Source organism: Eutrigla gurnardus, assembly GCF_963514095.1.
Source record: "Eutrigla gurnardus genome assembly, chromosome: 10".
NCBI classification, from domain to species: Eukaryota; Metazoa; Chordata; class Actinopteri; order Perciformes; family Triglidae; genus Eutrigla; species Eutrigla gurnardus.
In genome coordinates, this window is record NC_139924.1 from 7,453,148 (window position 1) to 7,471,121 (window position 17,974).

The window sequence follows — 17,974 nt, forward strand, 5'->3', positions numbered from 1 at the left end:
CCGGTCCACCTTAAAATTACACGTCATCGTGGAGCTCCGCCCCGTGAGTTGAGCGGAAGTAGAAGGAAACAGGCAGGCCAGACTGATCTGACAACGAAAATACATCCGTCGCTGGGGAGCCAAACTCTCCGGTCCCGCTGTTTGTCCTGGGATTTTAAAGTCCGAATGGTGTAGAAGTAGAAGGTTCATCAACATGGCGCACGTTTCGGAGCATCTCTCCACGACGCCGAAAGTCCGGGCGTCACTTTTCGCCTTTCTTCTCCTTCTTGTTGTCTCCGTTGGTGACGCCAGGCGCCCCCGGACACGAAGCGTCACCCCCTCGACGAAGGAAACGACAGAAACTTACAACAAATACTACAATTACGTTGACCTGACCGGGCGTTTACAGTCCCTGGCTCAGAAATATCCTCACATAGCTAACGTGTCGAGCATTGGTCAGTCTGTGGAGGGCAGGGAGCTCTGGGTGATGCGGATCACCAAGGACCCCAATGGAGACGCGCAGGGGAAACCCAAATTCAAATACGTTGGGAACATGCACGGCGACGAAACCGTGTCCAGGCAGGTGTTGGTGTACTTGGTGGAGTACCTGCTGACAGAGTACGGAGCGGAGCCGCGTATTACCGAGCTGGTGGACACCACGGATGTTTACATCATGCCCAGCATGAACCCCGACGGCTTTGAGAAGTCCATAGAAGGCCAATGCAGTGGCACCAACGGGGGCCGTAATAATGCCCAAAATATGGACCTCAACAGGAGCTTTCCTGACCAGTATGATGGGACTACTGTGACTCCAGATGCGGTCCCCGAGGTCATGGCTGTGATCAGATGGATCCAGGAGAAGAAGTGAGTCCCCTCTATATATTATGACACACAGACAAACTGCAGTGGACACATAGTCCCCCAACTGTCCCATAGTGTGAGGCCTTGTTGCCCAGAGCAGAGGTTGGAATGACTTAAGTAAACGCCATTGATCCTAAACACTCTTTGGTCAATGTGTATCTCACAGTGGATGATTTGGAGAGTGATGGGCATTCCTGTCAATGAGCAACTCTGTTCCCCTCCCGCTCCTTTATTAAGGCCTCAGGGGTGGCAGGTGCTGTGTGACTCATAATAAGGTCAAGAACCACAATGCCAGGGGACAACACAGCGACATGGCGTGTAAGACTGAGGTGCACTTGAGAGTCCAGCTGAAGTAATTACTACATATTTTTTTATTAGTGAAGCTGCAGACTTGCAATTTACAACTCTTCACAATAATTGTTTGAATCACTTTTCAAGCAAAAGGGAAAAACATTCTCCCTCTTTTCTTTTCCCCGTTCTGCCTCTTTGCTATCAGCTATTTAGCAGATTTATGGATCGTGAAAAGTAGTTATGGAGTGATACACATTTTTGTTAATGAGTAACTCAGTTCCCCCTTAGGTCCCTTCTTTATCAGGACCACGGTGGGTAACAGGTGTGACTCAAACTGAAGTCAGCAAGAACTGCTGTCCTGGGACGCCATAATAGCACAGTGTGTGAGACTGAGGTCCACTTGGAAGACTTGACTTAAAGCCAGCATGTACACAAATATTTACCTCACTTAAAGTGGACCTGCAGGCTCCAGAGCTGCTTTGCAAACAGGGAAGTTCCCTCCAAGCAGCTTCACTCAGCAGAATTATTTCCTTCTAACTTTCCAAATGTATGAGGAAAAGTCACATATGGGCATGTGGGTAGTTGTTTTAAGACTGCTTCTCAAATGTGCCATTGTTCCTCCAGATTTGTGCTGTCGGGGAACCTGCATGGCGGCACCGTGGTCGCCAGTTACCCTTTTGATGACTCGCCGTCCCACCAGCGGGAGGGCCACTACAGCCAGTCGGAGGACGACAGCCTGTTCCGCTACTTGGCACTGGTGTATTCCCAGAACCATCCCGTAATGAAGACCGGTGAGCCCAACTGTCTCGGTGCCCTGCAAGAAACTTTTAAAGATGGCATCACCAATGGAGCGCAGTGGTATGACGTACCTGGTGAGATGATCCATTTTTCATTGTTTTTAAATTATCAATAACTCATTATTGTGGTTGAACCTTGTGAGGGACTAAAAGCGCTTGGTTTCTATGGTGATCAGAAATCCGAAAACCACGGCCAGTTGTTTGTGTTAAAATTCTGTCTAGAAGGTGAGGATATCCAGCCGGAGCCTCTTGTTAAATTCCAACTGTCACATCCTCTAAGTGTCTCTTCCAAAGCACATTCTCACATTTTGTTATAGAGCGTAACAAGTAAAGGTAGGACTCAAGTCTCACACAAGTTTTATATTTGTTGTGGATAGCTGGCATTAGTTGCTGCTAATACAAGGTTTTCTCCCAGTGCAGATTACCGAAAAAGAAAATCAATCTTGTTGTTTAGTTGCATTCCAGAGAGCAACTTGAACAACTTGTTTCCCAAAGCTGCTTTAATAGAGGCAGCATTCAGTACCTTTATTCACTCATTTTATAAGCTCTCAGTTAAAAGGCAACGTAAAGCAAAGTTAATTATTTCCGGGAGTACTTTGTGAATAGAGCTGCGTAGAATGGAATGGACTTGATTCTTCAGACACAACATTGTTAACTGGAAATGACCCCAAAAAGTAAATTCAGTCTCATACTTCAGTCATTGATGCATTAAATGTTGTGGTCCGGTTTGTGGTCAAAACGCTGAAAAACCATAAGCCTTAAGCTCGGAGTGTTTTTGTGACAAGCCAGTAATTATTGAAAATGTAAGAGGAATAGGCGGGTTCGCCTCACAGCTCGGTCTGGGTATATTGAAGCCTATATATGTGTGTCCCTGTTCTCTTTCAAGTGTCTTTTAATAGCTAAGGTAAATGCAGATGCCATCTCACCAGATTCTTCAGTTTGGGTTGAGGAAAAGGCTCTAGTCTGCATCGAACATGCAGAAACTTGATCAGCAGTCTTTTTCTTTTGTTGGTTTGTGCAGGAAGTTAGCAGGTGGTGAATGCAGGTCACCACAGTGCTTTTCCTGTTGAGATGTTGTAGTTAATGTAAGGTAATGATGGTGTGTTGTACATATTAGTGATTTGTCAATCATTAACTTGATTAAACTATAGCTTTTATAGTGATGCACCGGCTGTGTAGAAGTGATTGTCTGTCTTTTATTCTTCTGTTGCAGGTTACGTTGAACTTGATATTATGTCATTGTATGTCACACTGTCCGTTTGCCTCCAGGAACTGGAGCTGTAAATCATTACCAAAGCCTTGAATAGACACTTGTAAACTGACAGCAAAAGTTTGCTCGTACTTATCTGCGTAAATACTGGCTTTATTGTCATCAGAAATGAAAAGGACTGGGATTACTGGCAGTCTTTTGTTGTTGCTGTTCCCCCACTAAAACGGCCGGTATTTAGGCAGGGTAAGGCTGCAATAGGAGCCAGTTATTAGAGCTCTTAGCAGGAACGATATCAAGATGAAGATGGACAGCAAAAAGTGTCAAACAGTTGAGTAGACAGTGCGTGTGTCTGTCCGACATGTCTCAGTGGATGAAATGTCACGGCTAAAACTGGGCTAATGGCAGATGATGGTTCACGGTCAGGACATTGTGTGACATAACGAGTGGCCCCGGCACAGAGCCAGGACCAGGAGTCAGGGACAGGAGGATTTTTTTGTTTGGCAGTCGGGGCTTGAAATAATGATTCAGCATAACATGTTATCTTGATTCATAATCTCTTGACACAGTCTGGCCTCGAAGGGCGTCCTTTACTTTTGAGCTGTGTTTTTGCGTCATGTGACCCTCAGCCCAAATGTAGAGCATGCTGGTGTTGTAGAAATGTTTCTTGTGTGTTGAAAGCTTTTCCTATGCTTTTTAAATGGCACCGTGTTCACTTTGTGTAATTTGTCATCGATTCAGAGTCTAAACAGTACAACAGTCTTTTATTCAGCGCTGTAGGCCTATGTTGTTCTTATCCAGAGTATGTTTAAAGAAACACGTCACTGTCTTTAGATTGGCAAGAGAACCAGGTCCAGAATATAATCTTCCGAGGCTGGAAGTGCCTGGGGATCTTTAGACCCCCTGATAGCGCTACCTTAATGCTGCGTCACTGTAGACTGCTGACACTCATACCACAGTAATGCTTTCCTAAATATCTTTTCCTCTCAGATGATCATTTTCGTCTGACTGTAAAATGTTTTATTGCATTTAAACACTAGACCCTTGAAAGTCTTCCTGTGTTATAAACAGCAAGTTCAGCCACCAGCTCTGACTTTGGCTCCATTGTCTGGCCAGTGGTTTCCTGCCGGATTTAGGGTGTGCCACTGGATCCGGTACACAGAAGGATATATAAGGCTGGGTCTGCCATAGTTTGTCTGTGTGCTTGTCATGCTATGTTAGCATACAGGAGGTGTTTACTTTAAGTAAATGGTACGTGATTCGTTTGTACTTAAGTGACGCCTAATGTCTTGTGACCGGATAAAAGGCTTTTTGTGCTGTTTGTCATGGTGGTGTAGCCTAGTACAGGTTTACACACATTGTCACAGCTTGGTGTAGATTTGGTGTTATTTGTTCATTATTAGCAGGTACGATTGTGTTTGTTTTAGTTTGATGTTGCACTCTGCTGTCTCTGCTACCACAGGGGGGTAAAACCTCCGATGAATCACCCCGACACACGAGCACATTCAAAATACGCTCCGAGGGCATGGGCCCTTTTTGTCCTGTGTGTGTTTGTACCCACCAGTTTTGACGGATCACTCTGGGGCATACAATTGTGATACCCCTCATGCATTTATTAAAAAAATCTGTTCTGTCTCACCAATGTGAAACGGACAATCGAGAAAAGCCTCCAGGATGTGTCAGATGAGTTTTTCATCTGCAGTGAACACTTCCGAGTGAATGAGCTGGCAGCCAGTCACCCTGAACAGCTGCTGCTTGACCGGAGATGCCTCCAAGTAACTAGTGTTTGTGGTGTATTTCGGTACGCCCGCTCTCTCCGAGCCAAGGCGTGTACCACATTACAGCATACAGCGTTTCTGTCTCAGCTTGAAGGGGGATGCATTGTTACCTCAAGTTAGTAATATGACTTTCAGGAGAATCTCAATGTTTGTTCAGTGGAAAAGTGCTGTATAATAGAAATAGAGAGTTGAATGAAGGGATGTATATATTAATTCAGGAGGGAAATTAAAACATTAAAACGCAAAACAAACAACAAACAAAATATTTGTATAATAAGGTAGTCAATATGTACAATAAAGGACTCGAGTGTCCTTATGTGTTCTTGATGTTCAACGAGCAGTGTTGTAATGTCTGGCAGCACCAGACAGGTCACACCAGGGTTGAATGAGCCTGCTGTCAAAGGTAATTTAAATGAAATGGGTTGCAAGCAGCAACACGCTTGGGATCTCATACAGAACTGTGGTGTTAGAGTAAAGTCTTGGGGTTGTGGATATTAGTTTTTGTTTCCATCAAACCATTGAAACCACCGTTGCGTTCACAGATGCTTAAAAGCCATCATTTTCTGCCGCAGTGTGGTTGGCGTCATAATTGAGGCTGGTTGCTTTGCTAAAGTTATTTATTAGTGTTTGATGTTCAAGCAAAGTGGTAAAAGGTGGCCGTTTCACTGGGTTCCTGCAGTCATGGCAACCCTTCAGCCTGGGAGTTGGCTGCCTGCTGTCGCTCCAGTGGGATGGCTAGCCGAACGGCATGACCACCCTGTGTGTCTTTCTGTTTGCCTTACAGCAGATGCTGTGGCGTGTTGCCACACTAAACACTCTCTTTAAACAGTGGCCTTGAAGAGACTCAGATGTGCGCCAGACACATTAATCAAATAATCTTAAATAAGATGATCTTAAAGGATAAATAAATACATTTAAAAACATTTTTTGTGTACGTATTTTGTTTACTTGTTCACTCTTGTGACTGTATTTACAATTATAATGGAAATTTGCCACGATCAACGATCTGCCAGTTTAGCTCGATCCACAATAAAATCCTTTCTCTGTTCACTCACATTTAGGAAAGCAGAGCATGTTTAGAATTTAATTTACACATGAGTTAAATTCCTGGATTTAGACACATCCTTCTTTTTGATCATTTCAATTGAATGTATAATGGCATTTCTAGCTTGATTTGTATTTTAAATTTCTGCTTTGTTATCTAGGAGGGATGCAAGACTTCAACTACCTCTATGGAAACTGTCTGGAAATCACCATGGAGTTGAGCTGCTGCAAATATCCCCCTGCTTCTGAGCTCCATAAGGAATGGGATCTAAACAGGGAATCCCTATTAGCCTACATAGAAAAGGTAGAGCTTATAGCTGAGAAAAGGAGTAATGCTACATCAGCATCATTATAATGTTGCCTTTTTTGTTCTCATTTAAAACGATAATGCCACAATCAATCTCTGCGTGACACCTTTGCCATACCATTCTGCAGTTTAGCCAGATCTCCTTGGTATTTACACTACCGCTGTCTTCCAGGTCCATATAGGAGTCCATGGCTATGTGAAAGAGGCCATCAGTGGCACTCCTCTTGCCGACGTCAGCATTGTGGTGGCAAGCATTCACCACAACCTGACCACAGGGAAATACGGGGACTACCACCGCCTTCTCCTCCCCGGATCATACAACATCACAGCGGCGGCCCCAGGGCGAGTAATACCACTGAACTTCCTCACGTTAACACCGATGACAGCCCCGCGAGCGGTTTCTTCACCGCAGGCGGTTGCTTGTTGCCAAATCACAATGAACGAAGCAAAATTTGTGATCTGACTCTTGACGACTATCAAACAATCAAGCTCAGGGTCCATGCACCAGCCAGATTTACCCTCTTACGAGTTACAGAGTAACCCTTTGTTACTGGAATGAAGAGAAATGTGTTTGACTGGTTCATTGGTTCATTCCTTCCTGATAGAGGGGTTAAAAGGACACGGCACTGATGATTTTGCTGTTGTTGTGTCATCTAACATTTGGTTCTTCCTGGGGAACGTTCCATAAAGTGAGTTTACCTAATGAGCCAGACTTAATTAGGTTTGTCTGACTCATTTTTAGCTGATACCAAATTGAGGCAGGCTAACTGTATTATATTATTATATGGTATAATTATATAGTATGTATCCAACGTTTAGACTTATGCTACATACAGTAAATACATACACAACATACAAATAATCCTCCATTTTTCTGATGTAAAGAAATGTATGGGCTCATGCATTGGTTGAATTTTGGTTGGTGATTGTGAGGTAATATAATAATAATATATGATTTTATTCCAGACACATGAAGATCGATAGTACAATAAAAATAGACTCAATATAAAAACAACAATATAACACAACACATAAAATAAGAGATCAGCATACAACACTTGCGGTATACAAACATGCCCTCCAATGTCTCCAGAGTGTGGATGAGAACCTGACAGAGCTGAGCCCAGGCTTGACCAATGCCTGAATAATACAGTTTTCAGATGCCGTCAACCTACACATAAAACGATACATCAAATTCCTAATTAAAGCATTACAGGTAGGCACACCAACATTTACAAACATTTGACTAGCACTAGACCATCTCGGTATTCTGAGAAGCATCCGCATTCCGTCATTATAAGCCACAGTTAGTTTTTTCATATTGCTTTTTCTGTAAGCACGCCACAAATGGGCAGTATATAGCGGGGTACAGAATGCTCTAAATAGCGCAACCTTTACAGCAGTTGAACACATGTTAAATTTACGTGCAAGCATATTGGCTTGACCATACAGGTAGTGTGGAAGTACTGAAGCATGTGTTTTTTTATCTGTACACAGGTACGCACCAGTGACAGTCCACAGTGTTCAGGTCGTGGATGGTAAAGCCACAGAACTCAACTTTACATTGGCACCTGTGGTCAATGAGGCTGCAGGCAGCATCACTGTGACTACATATCCATCCACCAAAGATCCCCACGTCTCCACCACCACCACCACCACCACCGACGCTGCTGATTCCACCCAGACCCAGCTGGTTCCCTCTGAGGGAAGCGACAACCGAGCTCCTTTACTTCCACCCGAACATCAGCCCATCCAGCCTCAGGATTTTCGTCACCACAACTACGCAGACATGGAGTTGTTCTTGCGCAAGTACAGCAGCGAGTTCCCCTCTATTGCCCATCTTTACAGCATCGGCCGCTCCGTGGAAGACCGAGAGCTCTATGTGATGGTCATCTCAGACAATCCCACTGTCCATGAGCACGGTATGGCTTAGTGTGTTGATTCAAGGAGTTGGGATACTTCATGAAGACTTTGCCCTTAAAATGTCCTGAGTGTCCTTTCTTTTGTTCTCCTCTCAGGTGAGGTGGAGTTTAAGTATATAGCCAACATGCACGGCAATGAAGTCGTGGGCCGAGAGTTATCGCTCAACCTCATCGAGTACCTGTGCCGTAACTATGGCACTGACCCGGAGGTCACTCATTTAGTCAACAATACCCGCATGCACATCATGCCTTCTATGAACCCCGACGGCTATGAGGGAGCCACTGAAGGTAAGGGATGCACTATGGAGTTCTTAAACAGGCAACAGTAAAGTAACACAGTATGAAATTAAAACTAGTAACATTATGGCTACTATTGTGGTATACAGGTCATGTTCGGTGTTAGGTATAATGCTCTGGATACCTGAGCAAAGATGTGACATTACAGGATCTCAAACAAGTAATTTGATCACATGACCCACATTCTGTGAGAACTGCTATTAAATTCACAGCTGTAAATGAGATGGCGCCTACAGAGCCACATTCCTATGCAGGGGAAACCTTTTCCTTTCTTTTTTTCCTTTTTTAAAATTGTGCACCCTTGCATATTATCTTCTTACATACTAGCTTCATCTCCTCTGCTGGTTGAATCGGCTTTAGTTGAACCATCTGGCTTCGGGACACATTTTTAAAGGATGGGGAAGTTTCACAAAGCACTTCCTCTGTTTGTCGATGTCTTTTAACTGATCGCTGCTTCTGATCTGTAAAAGGAAATAATAGGGGATGGGGAAGCTGAGGTTTTGTCTATCTCATATCAGCAGGAACATGCGGTGGTTGCTGATAAGGATACCTGTAGGAGACTCATCACGAGTACTTGTTTCCTCACAGGTGATGTAAAGGGCTACAAAGGGCGCAATAACAGCAACAATTTTGACCTGAACCGCAACTTTCCGGACCAGTTTGTCACCATCACAGAGCCCAGACAGCCGGAGACTATAGCTATGATGAACTGGCTGAAGAGCACCCCCTTCACCCTGTCAGCCAACCTCCATGGAGGTACAGTCTCATTTTGAGCTTTCAGTGTCAATACAGCAATTTTTTGCATGCATTGCTTTGACATTCTTAATCTCTTAGGCTTTAGATGCACAGTTTAAATCTAGATATTAGGATAGATTATGAAGGGTAAACCAGTTATGCATTTTGAAGTTTATTTTAAACACAAATGTAGATTTGTAGGTTTGTCTTATCTTTTTGTTGTGGAATATAGGCTCCTTGGTTGTCAACTACCCCTTTGATGATGACAAAGAGCTGACATCTCAGTACAGCCAGTCACCTGACGACAAAGTCTTTCAGCAGGTGTCCAGAGCCTACTCACAGGTAACCGGACGCTGTTGCCGTCGGATCCATTTCAGGCCGGGATAATGTGTGCTTGTGGTTTCATGTTGGAATTGAAAACAAAAATGTGGACAGGACAGATAAAAGCCCAGTGGCTTTTTGTGAAATCTGTGGAGAGATGAGATCTGAAAACTTGACCACAACAGTACTCATTGTTGTGTGTGTGTGATGCAGGAGAATCCTTTGATGCACAATGGACACCCTTGTGCGGAGATGTACCCTGAGGAATATTTTGAGGATGGCATCACTAATGGGGCAAACTGGTACAATGTTCCCGGTAAGCCTACATCCATCGCTCAACACCTCTTTGTTTGCCAAAAGCATTTTTCACCACACCACTTCAAATGAACTCGCATAATCTGGAAAAGTTGTGTGGCTTTCACACATCCCTTTGGCCGATTCAAACTTTTATAGCCTCAAAATAGACGAAAATTTATATGTTTTATTTGAAAGTTCATTCTGTCTGTTTCTGCTTGGGGTAATCAGTCAAACATGTTTTTAATTATGGTTGTGGTTGAAGGCTCAAGTGTTATTGATTCTTCAGTAGTGGCACAATATTGCATTTACATGGTGGATATTTAAAGTAAATGAGGCACATTTTTGACTCTGTGCTTGTGTGCAGTTGATCACAACATTTTATTAATGCCACTGTGTACTGAGTTCTGCTCCAAGTGAAATATTTAAGAATTGAGATGAAGTTTAAAAGAGTACTTTTTCTCCAGGTGGCATGCAGGACTGGAACTACTTAAATACCAACTGTTTTGAGGTGACCATAGAGCTGGGCTGTGTAAAGTACCCCATGGCCAAGGACCTGCCAAAATACTGGGAACAAAACCGACGAGCCTTGCTTCAGTTCATACACCAGGTAATAAACATCCCCCCAAGCTTTCGCCTCACTTCCCTCAGTTTTGCATCTACTCATGTTTATCTCTCTGCAGGCACACAATGGAGTAAAAGGCACAGTCTCTGACATTAGGGATGGCACAGGAATTCCCAATGCCACCATTAGTGTAGAGGAAATAGACCACAACATCACCACAGCTCGTACTGGAGACTACTGGAGGCTGCTGGTCCCTGGGACTTACTCCATCACTGCCTCCGCCCACGGGTAAGATTCGGATTTCAGAAGGAAGAACAAACGGAGAAAATACCACAAAGTTTCTGTTTATTTTCCGTGTGATTACCTCCCTGTTATCCAGATATAAACCTGTGAGGATCTACGCCACAGTCTCAAAGGATCGTGTGGAGGTGGTGGACTTCAGACTGACACGTTTGCACTCAGACGCTAACGGCCAGTCTCCCAAGGGCCCCCAACCCACACAGAACCCATCTGAGAAGGCGCTCCAGAGCTTAATCAAGGACCTCTCTCTAGGCCAGGGTTTGGAGCAGTTGGTCAGGAACACGGCCACGGAGAACAGCTTCCGCTACAGACGCTACAAAGAGCTCTCTGCCTTTGTGAGAGGCCTCACACTTAACTTTCCCAAAATTACATCTTTGCACAGGTATTTTAACCAGTTATCTTTAAGGATATATTCATGTTCCACACAATACCTGTATACCTCCTGTAAAAACTGAAAAAATCAGTATCAAAGTCACTTTAGTTACATTTCTTATCTTCTGCGTCCAGTTTGGGCCAAAGTGTAGAGTTTCGAACTGTTTGGGCTCTGGAAATCTCCAACAAACCAGAGGAAGCTGAACCGTCTGAGCCCAAGATCCGCTTTGTAGCTGGGATCCATGGCAATGCCCCAGTAGGCACAGAGCTCCTGCTGGAGTTTGCTGCCTTCCTGTGTATCAACTATGGCAAGAACCCAGCCATCACCAGGGTGAGTAATGCAGTGTCTCAGGAATATATTGTGTTTTGATAACCTGGACTTTTTCTGTTCAGCATACACTGATTTAAACCTGAGATCTCTGAGAAATCTGCACTCTTTTCATACCTGGGATCAGGTTCAGTTTGTGATGTAACCGGTCCCGGTAAAAATACAGTACATGATTGAGCTATGTCTGTAATGGTTCGTTCTGTTTCCCTTCCCCAGCTGATCAATGAGACCCGGATTGTCATCGTGCCTTCTGTCAACCCGGATGGACGAGAACAGGCTACTGAGAAGCAGTGCACCTCCGCCCAGGGCCTGACCAATGCTCATGGCAAAGATCTGGACACGGATTTCTTTGGTCAGTTGCATGGATTTGTGTGCGTGCGATTGAACGGAGAGACAAAAAAAACAACAATTTAATCAACTTGAAGATTTGTTCTGAATGTCACAAAGAAATGCCATTGCACATACACCTGTCATACAAAGCCAAGCATGCTTTAACACTCCCATCTGTTTTTTTTAGGCAACGCATCACAGCGTGTGGTGGAGGCCCAACCAGAGACCAGAGCCATGATGGATTTGATTCTAGACAAGAGCTACACTCTGTCTGTAGCCCTCGATGGAGGCTCCCTTGTTGCTACCTACCCTTATGACAAGCCCGTCCAGCCTGGTAGTTTTCTCACAACCTATGGATTGGCTTTTCATAGTCACAAACATACATTATACAGCTGCAATTTGCAACGAATAGGACAAATGATGCACCATCTCAACACATTATATATTCCTGGATAGAAACTAACTTTGGCTGTGTGGTTTTATGTACTCTTACTTTTTTCCAGTTGAAAATGAGGGCACGTTGAAGTACTTGGCAGGTGTTTATGCCAACAACCACCCTAAGATGCACCTCGGGGACACCGAATGTTCAAATAATGGGCAGAGTATGTCATTTTATATACTATGAATGATCCCTGTTGTCCTGTTGGTATTGAATCAGTTTATAACAGACTTTTTCTGTAACTCAGATGGTAACATCCCAGATGGAATCATGAGGGCAGCAGAGAGACAAAGTCACATGGGGAGCATGAAGGTAAGTCTCCACCACAGTGTCTGGTTGCAGTTTCTGGAGTTAAATTGGCATCCATGCTGCCACTACTTAGCATTTTATCAAGATATGACGATCTGAAATGGAAGAAGCACATTTTCAATGGAGTTGGGATGTTTTAAGGACTTTTTAAACAGTTGAGAAATCCTGAATAATATAATATTAGTCTTGAGATATCTCAACTCAAATGAGAAGATAAAGCAAAGCCAGAAATGGGCTTCTGGATCAGGACTCATGTGTCGCCTTGTGTATTCATGTCTTCCCAGGACTTCAGCATGGACTTTGGCCACTGTCCAGAGATCACAGTGTATAGTGGCTGCTGTTTGTTCCCTCCTGCTGACCAGCTGGCCACACTCTGGGCTGAAAACAAGAAGGCTCTCCTCAGCATGTTGGTGGAGGTATGATGTCAGATTTTACAACATGGAGTCTTGTTTAATATTGCTACATAAAGATGAACAACTGTATATATTTTCATAGTGCAGCAGTATGGAATTATAATATATATAGTCCTGAAATCAAGGATTTAAGTCTAACTCCCACCATCATCATACGGTCTTGTTTTCCCTCCATTTCTACCGTACTCAGGTCCATAAAGGGGTGCGAGGCGTGGTGAGGGACAAGACTGGGAAGCCTATTGTTGGGGCGATCATCGTACTGAATGGGGGAGTGAGAGTCTTTACTACAGAGGGCGGCTACTTTCATGCGCTGCTGGCTCCTGGCAACCACAACATTGAAGCCGTTGCCGACGGCTACCAACAACAACGTCAAGAGGTACAGTTTCTAGGAATGTACTAGCCTTCAGAGAGACGGCCATGATGGGATAACTCTTGACAACTAGTGAATCTAACAGGCTCTAATTAGGTTTTCCGTTAAGATCACTTAAAATGCATACAAAATATAGATTTTTTAAGAAACTTGAAATTCAAATGTTTTGTTGATTGGGGAAAAAAAGAAATATTGGACAAAATCCATATAAGAAGAGGCGTACAATGTTTGGTTTTGAGTATTGATTTTTATGATAAAGTGTAAGAAAGCAGAAAGCAGCTGTGCCTCTTTGCAACCACATGTGCCCTGTTGAACAGGTGGTGATCATACACACACGCACACACACCTACAGTACAAACAAATAATGCAAAAGCTTCCGACTCAGTTTACAATGATAGGAACCCCAATTAAAAATGCGGCATTCATAGATTATTCTTAAAACTGTTTATAAAGAGGCGCTTTACTGCAAATGTCAAACATTTGACATTATTTTTTTTAAATATAAATCCAGCTGCTTCATTACATTTCAAGGAAATGAAAACTGTCTTAATAAAGAGACAAAAAAAAGAAAAGAAAATTACACTCTTATCATAAATAGTCAATGGTAGAATATTACTGTGGTTCCCCATTACTGTCCATATCTATGAAAGGTGTAGGGCGGAGCACACAGAATCTCTCCATCACCTCCACCTTTCCATTTGGCAGCTCGGAAATCTGAAGCGTAGGGTAGGCCAGCTCTGTAAACAGATGTTCCTTTATATCACGGCCCAGCTCCACACTGTAGGCTGCGGGTTTCCCGCAAGGCCTGAAGAGCAGGGGCTCGACCATTGAATGATACATCTGCTGGTACTCTGGTACTGTGAAGCCGTGGATCATCAGAGGTCTTGGCTGGCTAGTTGCCACGCTGCTGGAGGTCCTCTCTTCAGTAGTCAGGGCTCCGTCACTCTGGGAATGTTTGAGATCTGGAACGATGGCAGTGTTCCTCATATATCTGTCATCCAGGGGTTTCTGGGGGTCCGCTTCACTCTGCCCACACATACGCTCCAAATCATAACTTGGGGCCAACATGTATTGCCTCTCTTTAATAGTCTCCCCATATTTCTTAGGGCATCGAATACTCCGCCTTAGGCCATAGGGACGCATTTCATTCCTCTGGAAATGGAATTTACATTGGTTTTAGTGGATTCTTGTGTAAAACTACCAGCAACATATCTTGACATATTGTGCAAAAAAGAAAGAAATTGGATCAAGAGGTGCACTTACTCTTTGACAACTCTTTGGATGAGCGTTCAAACCACATTACTCAATCAGGTTTGAAATCCTGGTTTCTTGAGATGTGGGTCTAGTTTCTCCCATTTTTATTTAAACTGCACTTAAATAATGACACCAAGTGAATGGCAGACACTTCACACTTGCTATAGAGAAAAGTCAAGCAAGTTACAAAAAGTGAATAATGTGATTTACCTCTCAGAAGATAGCTGTGTAATTTAGGATTTTTATGAACCAGCGCTCAAATCCTATTTTGGACATTCAAGGCAACCTGGAGCAGATTATACTGAGCAGTCACACCTGCAAGTGAGGCTTGCCAATTAGATAATTAACAGCCCCACTTCTCTCAGGAGACTGGCAGACGGCTTAATGCTCTTTACCTCCATTTGGACGAACAGCCTGAATGGATGAGATCAGACCCTACCACACTAAACAAACTTGAGACAAATAATTATAGATTCTGATGTTTGAACAACAATCATCCTATTAGGAATGTTGCTGTTAAACTCATCATCATTTCAGCGTTGTTGAAATGTGACCACGAGTCGGCTCAGAGGCTTATTGAGGGGTTTGTGCTGTGTTGCAGGTGGTGGTGTCTTCCTATGAAGCTGCTAGCTCCATCATCATTGAGTTCGACATGGACAACAGCATCTTTGGTCTGCCCAGAGAGTTTGTGGTGGCCAGTGCAGGTAAGCATGTCAGTGAAAGTTGCTTCGGTGTGTGCATTATGTGACCTGATTTTAGCTTTAGCATGTGATCAAGTGAAAAAAGGCCTGAATTTAAAAAATACAGGAAGAAGCATGTGATCAAAAGTAGCATGTAATCAAATGTATTCATTCATTACCTTTTTTTATTTAGGATTTATTTTTCACTAAAGAGATAATCTGTGCTGCAATGCAAATATTTGATTCTAAACAAACTTAGTGGCATTTCTAAGAGTTTAAGTAATTTTGATGATTTTTCAGGATATTGTGAATCACAATTATTATGCCCAGGATAATCATGACATCTTCATATTGTACACTGAATACTTGGAAATAAACAGCAACTTCTTTCATATAAGAAGGCATGCTGAGTTGTGTGTTTCTCTCCCTCCTTGCAGCGGCCTCCATGACGGCGTTGGTGGTGACGGCGTGCATCATCTGGTGTGTGTGTGCAGCCAAGTCGAATCGTCAAAAAGACGGCTTCCACCGCTTGCGGCAGCACCGAGACGATTACGACGACGAGATCCGGCTCACCTCTATGGGCTCCAAGAAGTCGCTGCTTGCCCACGAGTTTCAGGATGAGAGTGAAAGCGATGAGGAGACACTGTATGCCAACAAAATCTGAGGAATATCCCACCAGTTTGGCTGTTGGTTCACTATTTTATTTTTCTCCCCCCTAAATTTAACCAAGCAACAGGTTGAACTCTAGACAGTATCTGTCTCTCTTTGTGGCGGAGATATAGGAGTGATAAGGACACTTTATTTTGCAATAACGAGATTCACTCCCAGTCACTCAGTTATTAGTGCTACTAAATTATTATTTAAGAGCATCCTGTTGGCGCCTGGAAAGTTTTGGTCCACCGTGGCCCTCATCCGTCCTTTTTTATAGCAGGTTTTGAGTTCCACAGCCTTTTAATTTCCGAGCCACGCCGGTGCTCTTATAGATCACCCCCCTGTCCTGCCTGGCTAAAGGGGGTTCCAGCCGATAAGTCCAAATAAACTGGTAAGAGGATGTGCAATGACCTCTGGATGGAAGTGCTTAATCTCACACAATCTCCCCACTGATATGGTGCATTCTTCTCAATACCGCTTTTGAGCTAAGAAATTAAGAAATGTTTCTCTTATCAACACCAGATTGAAGTGTTTGAGCCTTTTTGGGAGACTGAATCCAACACTGTGCCTTGGCTTCTGTAAAGTTTACAGTCCGTTCTGGCTGACGTATATGACGGAAAGCAGTAACATAGTGAATAGATGATATTCGATCCCTCCTATACTCAGGTGGTAGGAAAAAGTGAGAGATTGTGATTAAAGGACTGCTGAATCCAGTGTTGCACTGTTTCTGTAAAGGTGACTGGAGGCTGGCCGGTCTGGTTTCAGTAGTTTTTGTATTTTTCAAGTGAGTCAATGTTGAGGCCAGAATCATCATCATCACCATCACCATCATCATCATGGGAAAGAGCTTATCAAAAGCATCAGGGAAACTCTGTTACCAATGAAATGCTTAAATTATACCCTTCCCAGTAAGTACAGGGTGCGCATTGAGGTCACTTGCATGAAATGGAATGCGAGGATTGTCTCATATCATTGGCCACGTGGGGGGAAAAAAATCAGATTTTTAAATATGTAATCACAAAAAAAGAATGTATTTATTATTTTCCCCTTTTTTTGGTTGTAGGTTAATTTCAAACTGAGTGAGTTGAGTGTGTGCCCTGTTTTTGATCAAGGATGTGCAATCTTGCCATGTCTCATAATGAGGAATATCAAATCTGTTTTCATTTCACCGTTTAATCCTGACTAAACAATACTTTGGAGGGCAAAAGTCTACTAGGCTTGTCCATCCGATCACCGTCTACGAATCAACGTCGGAGCCACCTGTGACACAAGGTTGAAAGGTCCAGTGCAAAGAAATGTTATCATCCAATCTTCTTGTTAAACAAAGGTCATATAGATCTTAATCTATTTGACTGAGATGTGCTTGAAAGCTGCAAAAAGAAAAAGGCTTGTCACAAACTTTACAGCTACTCCATAAGTAACTACCATCAAAGACATGCAGGTAAAGTGTCTGTTATTAGAAGGAAAAGGGAGACCCCTGCTGGTAATGTCCAACATGGCATATAAATAAACTCTTAAGCAGCTTCTCGTGAATTAAGTGCACTACTAAACAAAACTTGTGGCTTTCTTTGGAAATATGTGTGATCATTACTACCTGAATTAAAATTGATGCACTGGATCCCTAAAATCAGATGGCTCTTAAATTTGGTATGCATGTTTTTCCATCACATTGTTCAAGGAATACACACTCGTTCACTGAAGAATTTGCCTTGATTATTAGTTACTTTGAGAAGAGATTATTTCCTTCTCTTTTTAACAAATGCAGCTGTCGTCCGTGAAGTGAAACCTGATATCTGTGTTGAGAAACAGTTTTGTATATTCTTTTTCTTTCTTATATTGTGAATGTGCGTGTGATTTTTGAACGTTGAGCGTGTGTCAGGGTCACGCAGTGTTGGTGTGAAGATTTTTATATAAACTGGAATCAACTGTAAATAGTGTTTGCCAATTGTGAATGGGGAAAATAAATGCAATTCATGTCAACCATGAATCTACACACAACAAAACATTTAATAAAAAAACCCTCTGTGTGATCATGACATGCTAACATGCACAAAGACTCATGGAACACAATGAAATAAAACACCTTGCCACCTTTCTCTTGCTTCCGTGTTGTATTGTCTTTTTTTTTAA

The 17,974-nt window shown here is 43.1% G+C and overlaps 1 protein-coding gene across 1 annotated transcript; it reads left to right on the forward strand.

Annotated features, from left to right (window-relative positions):
* Positions 1-69: 69 nt before the first annotated feature.
* Positions 70-17,939, forward strand: cpda (carboxypeptidase D, a). The gene is made up of 21 exons (XM_084019655.1): positions 70-843; positions 1,756-2,003; positions 6,119-6,261; positions 6,437-6,606; positions 7,762-8,186; positions 8,283-8,474; positions 9,072-9,239; positions 9,451-9,560; positions 9,753-9,855; positions 10,301-10,443; positions 10,517-10,686; positions 10,778-11,080; positions 11,206-11,401; positions 11,615-11,750; positions 11,916-12,062; positions 12,232-12,330; positions 12,415-12,479; positions 12,761-12,892; positions 13,080-13,265; positions 15,115-15,217; positions 15,631-17,939. The coding sequence occupies exons 1-21, from the start codon at positions 194-196 to the stop codon at positions 15,855-15,857; spliced, it is 4,116 nt and encodes a 1,371-aa protein (XP_083875781.1). The 5' UTR covers positions 70-193; the 3' UTR covers positions 15,858-17,939.
* The last annotated feature ends 35 nt before the right edge of the window (positions 17,940-17,974 follow it).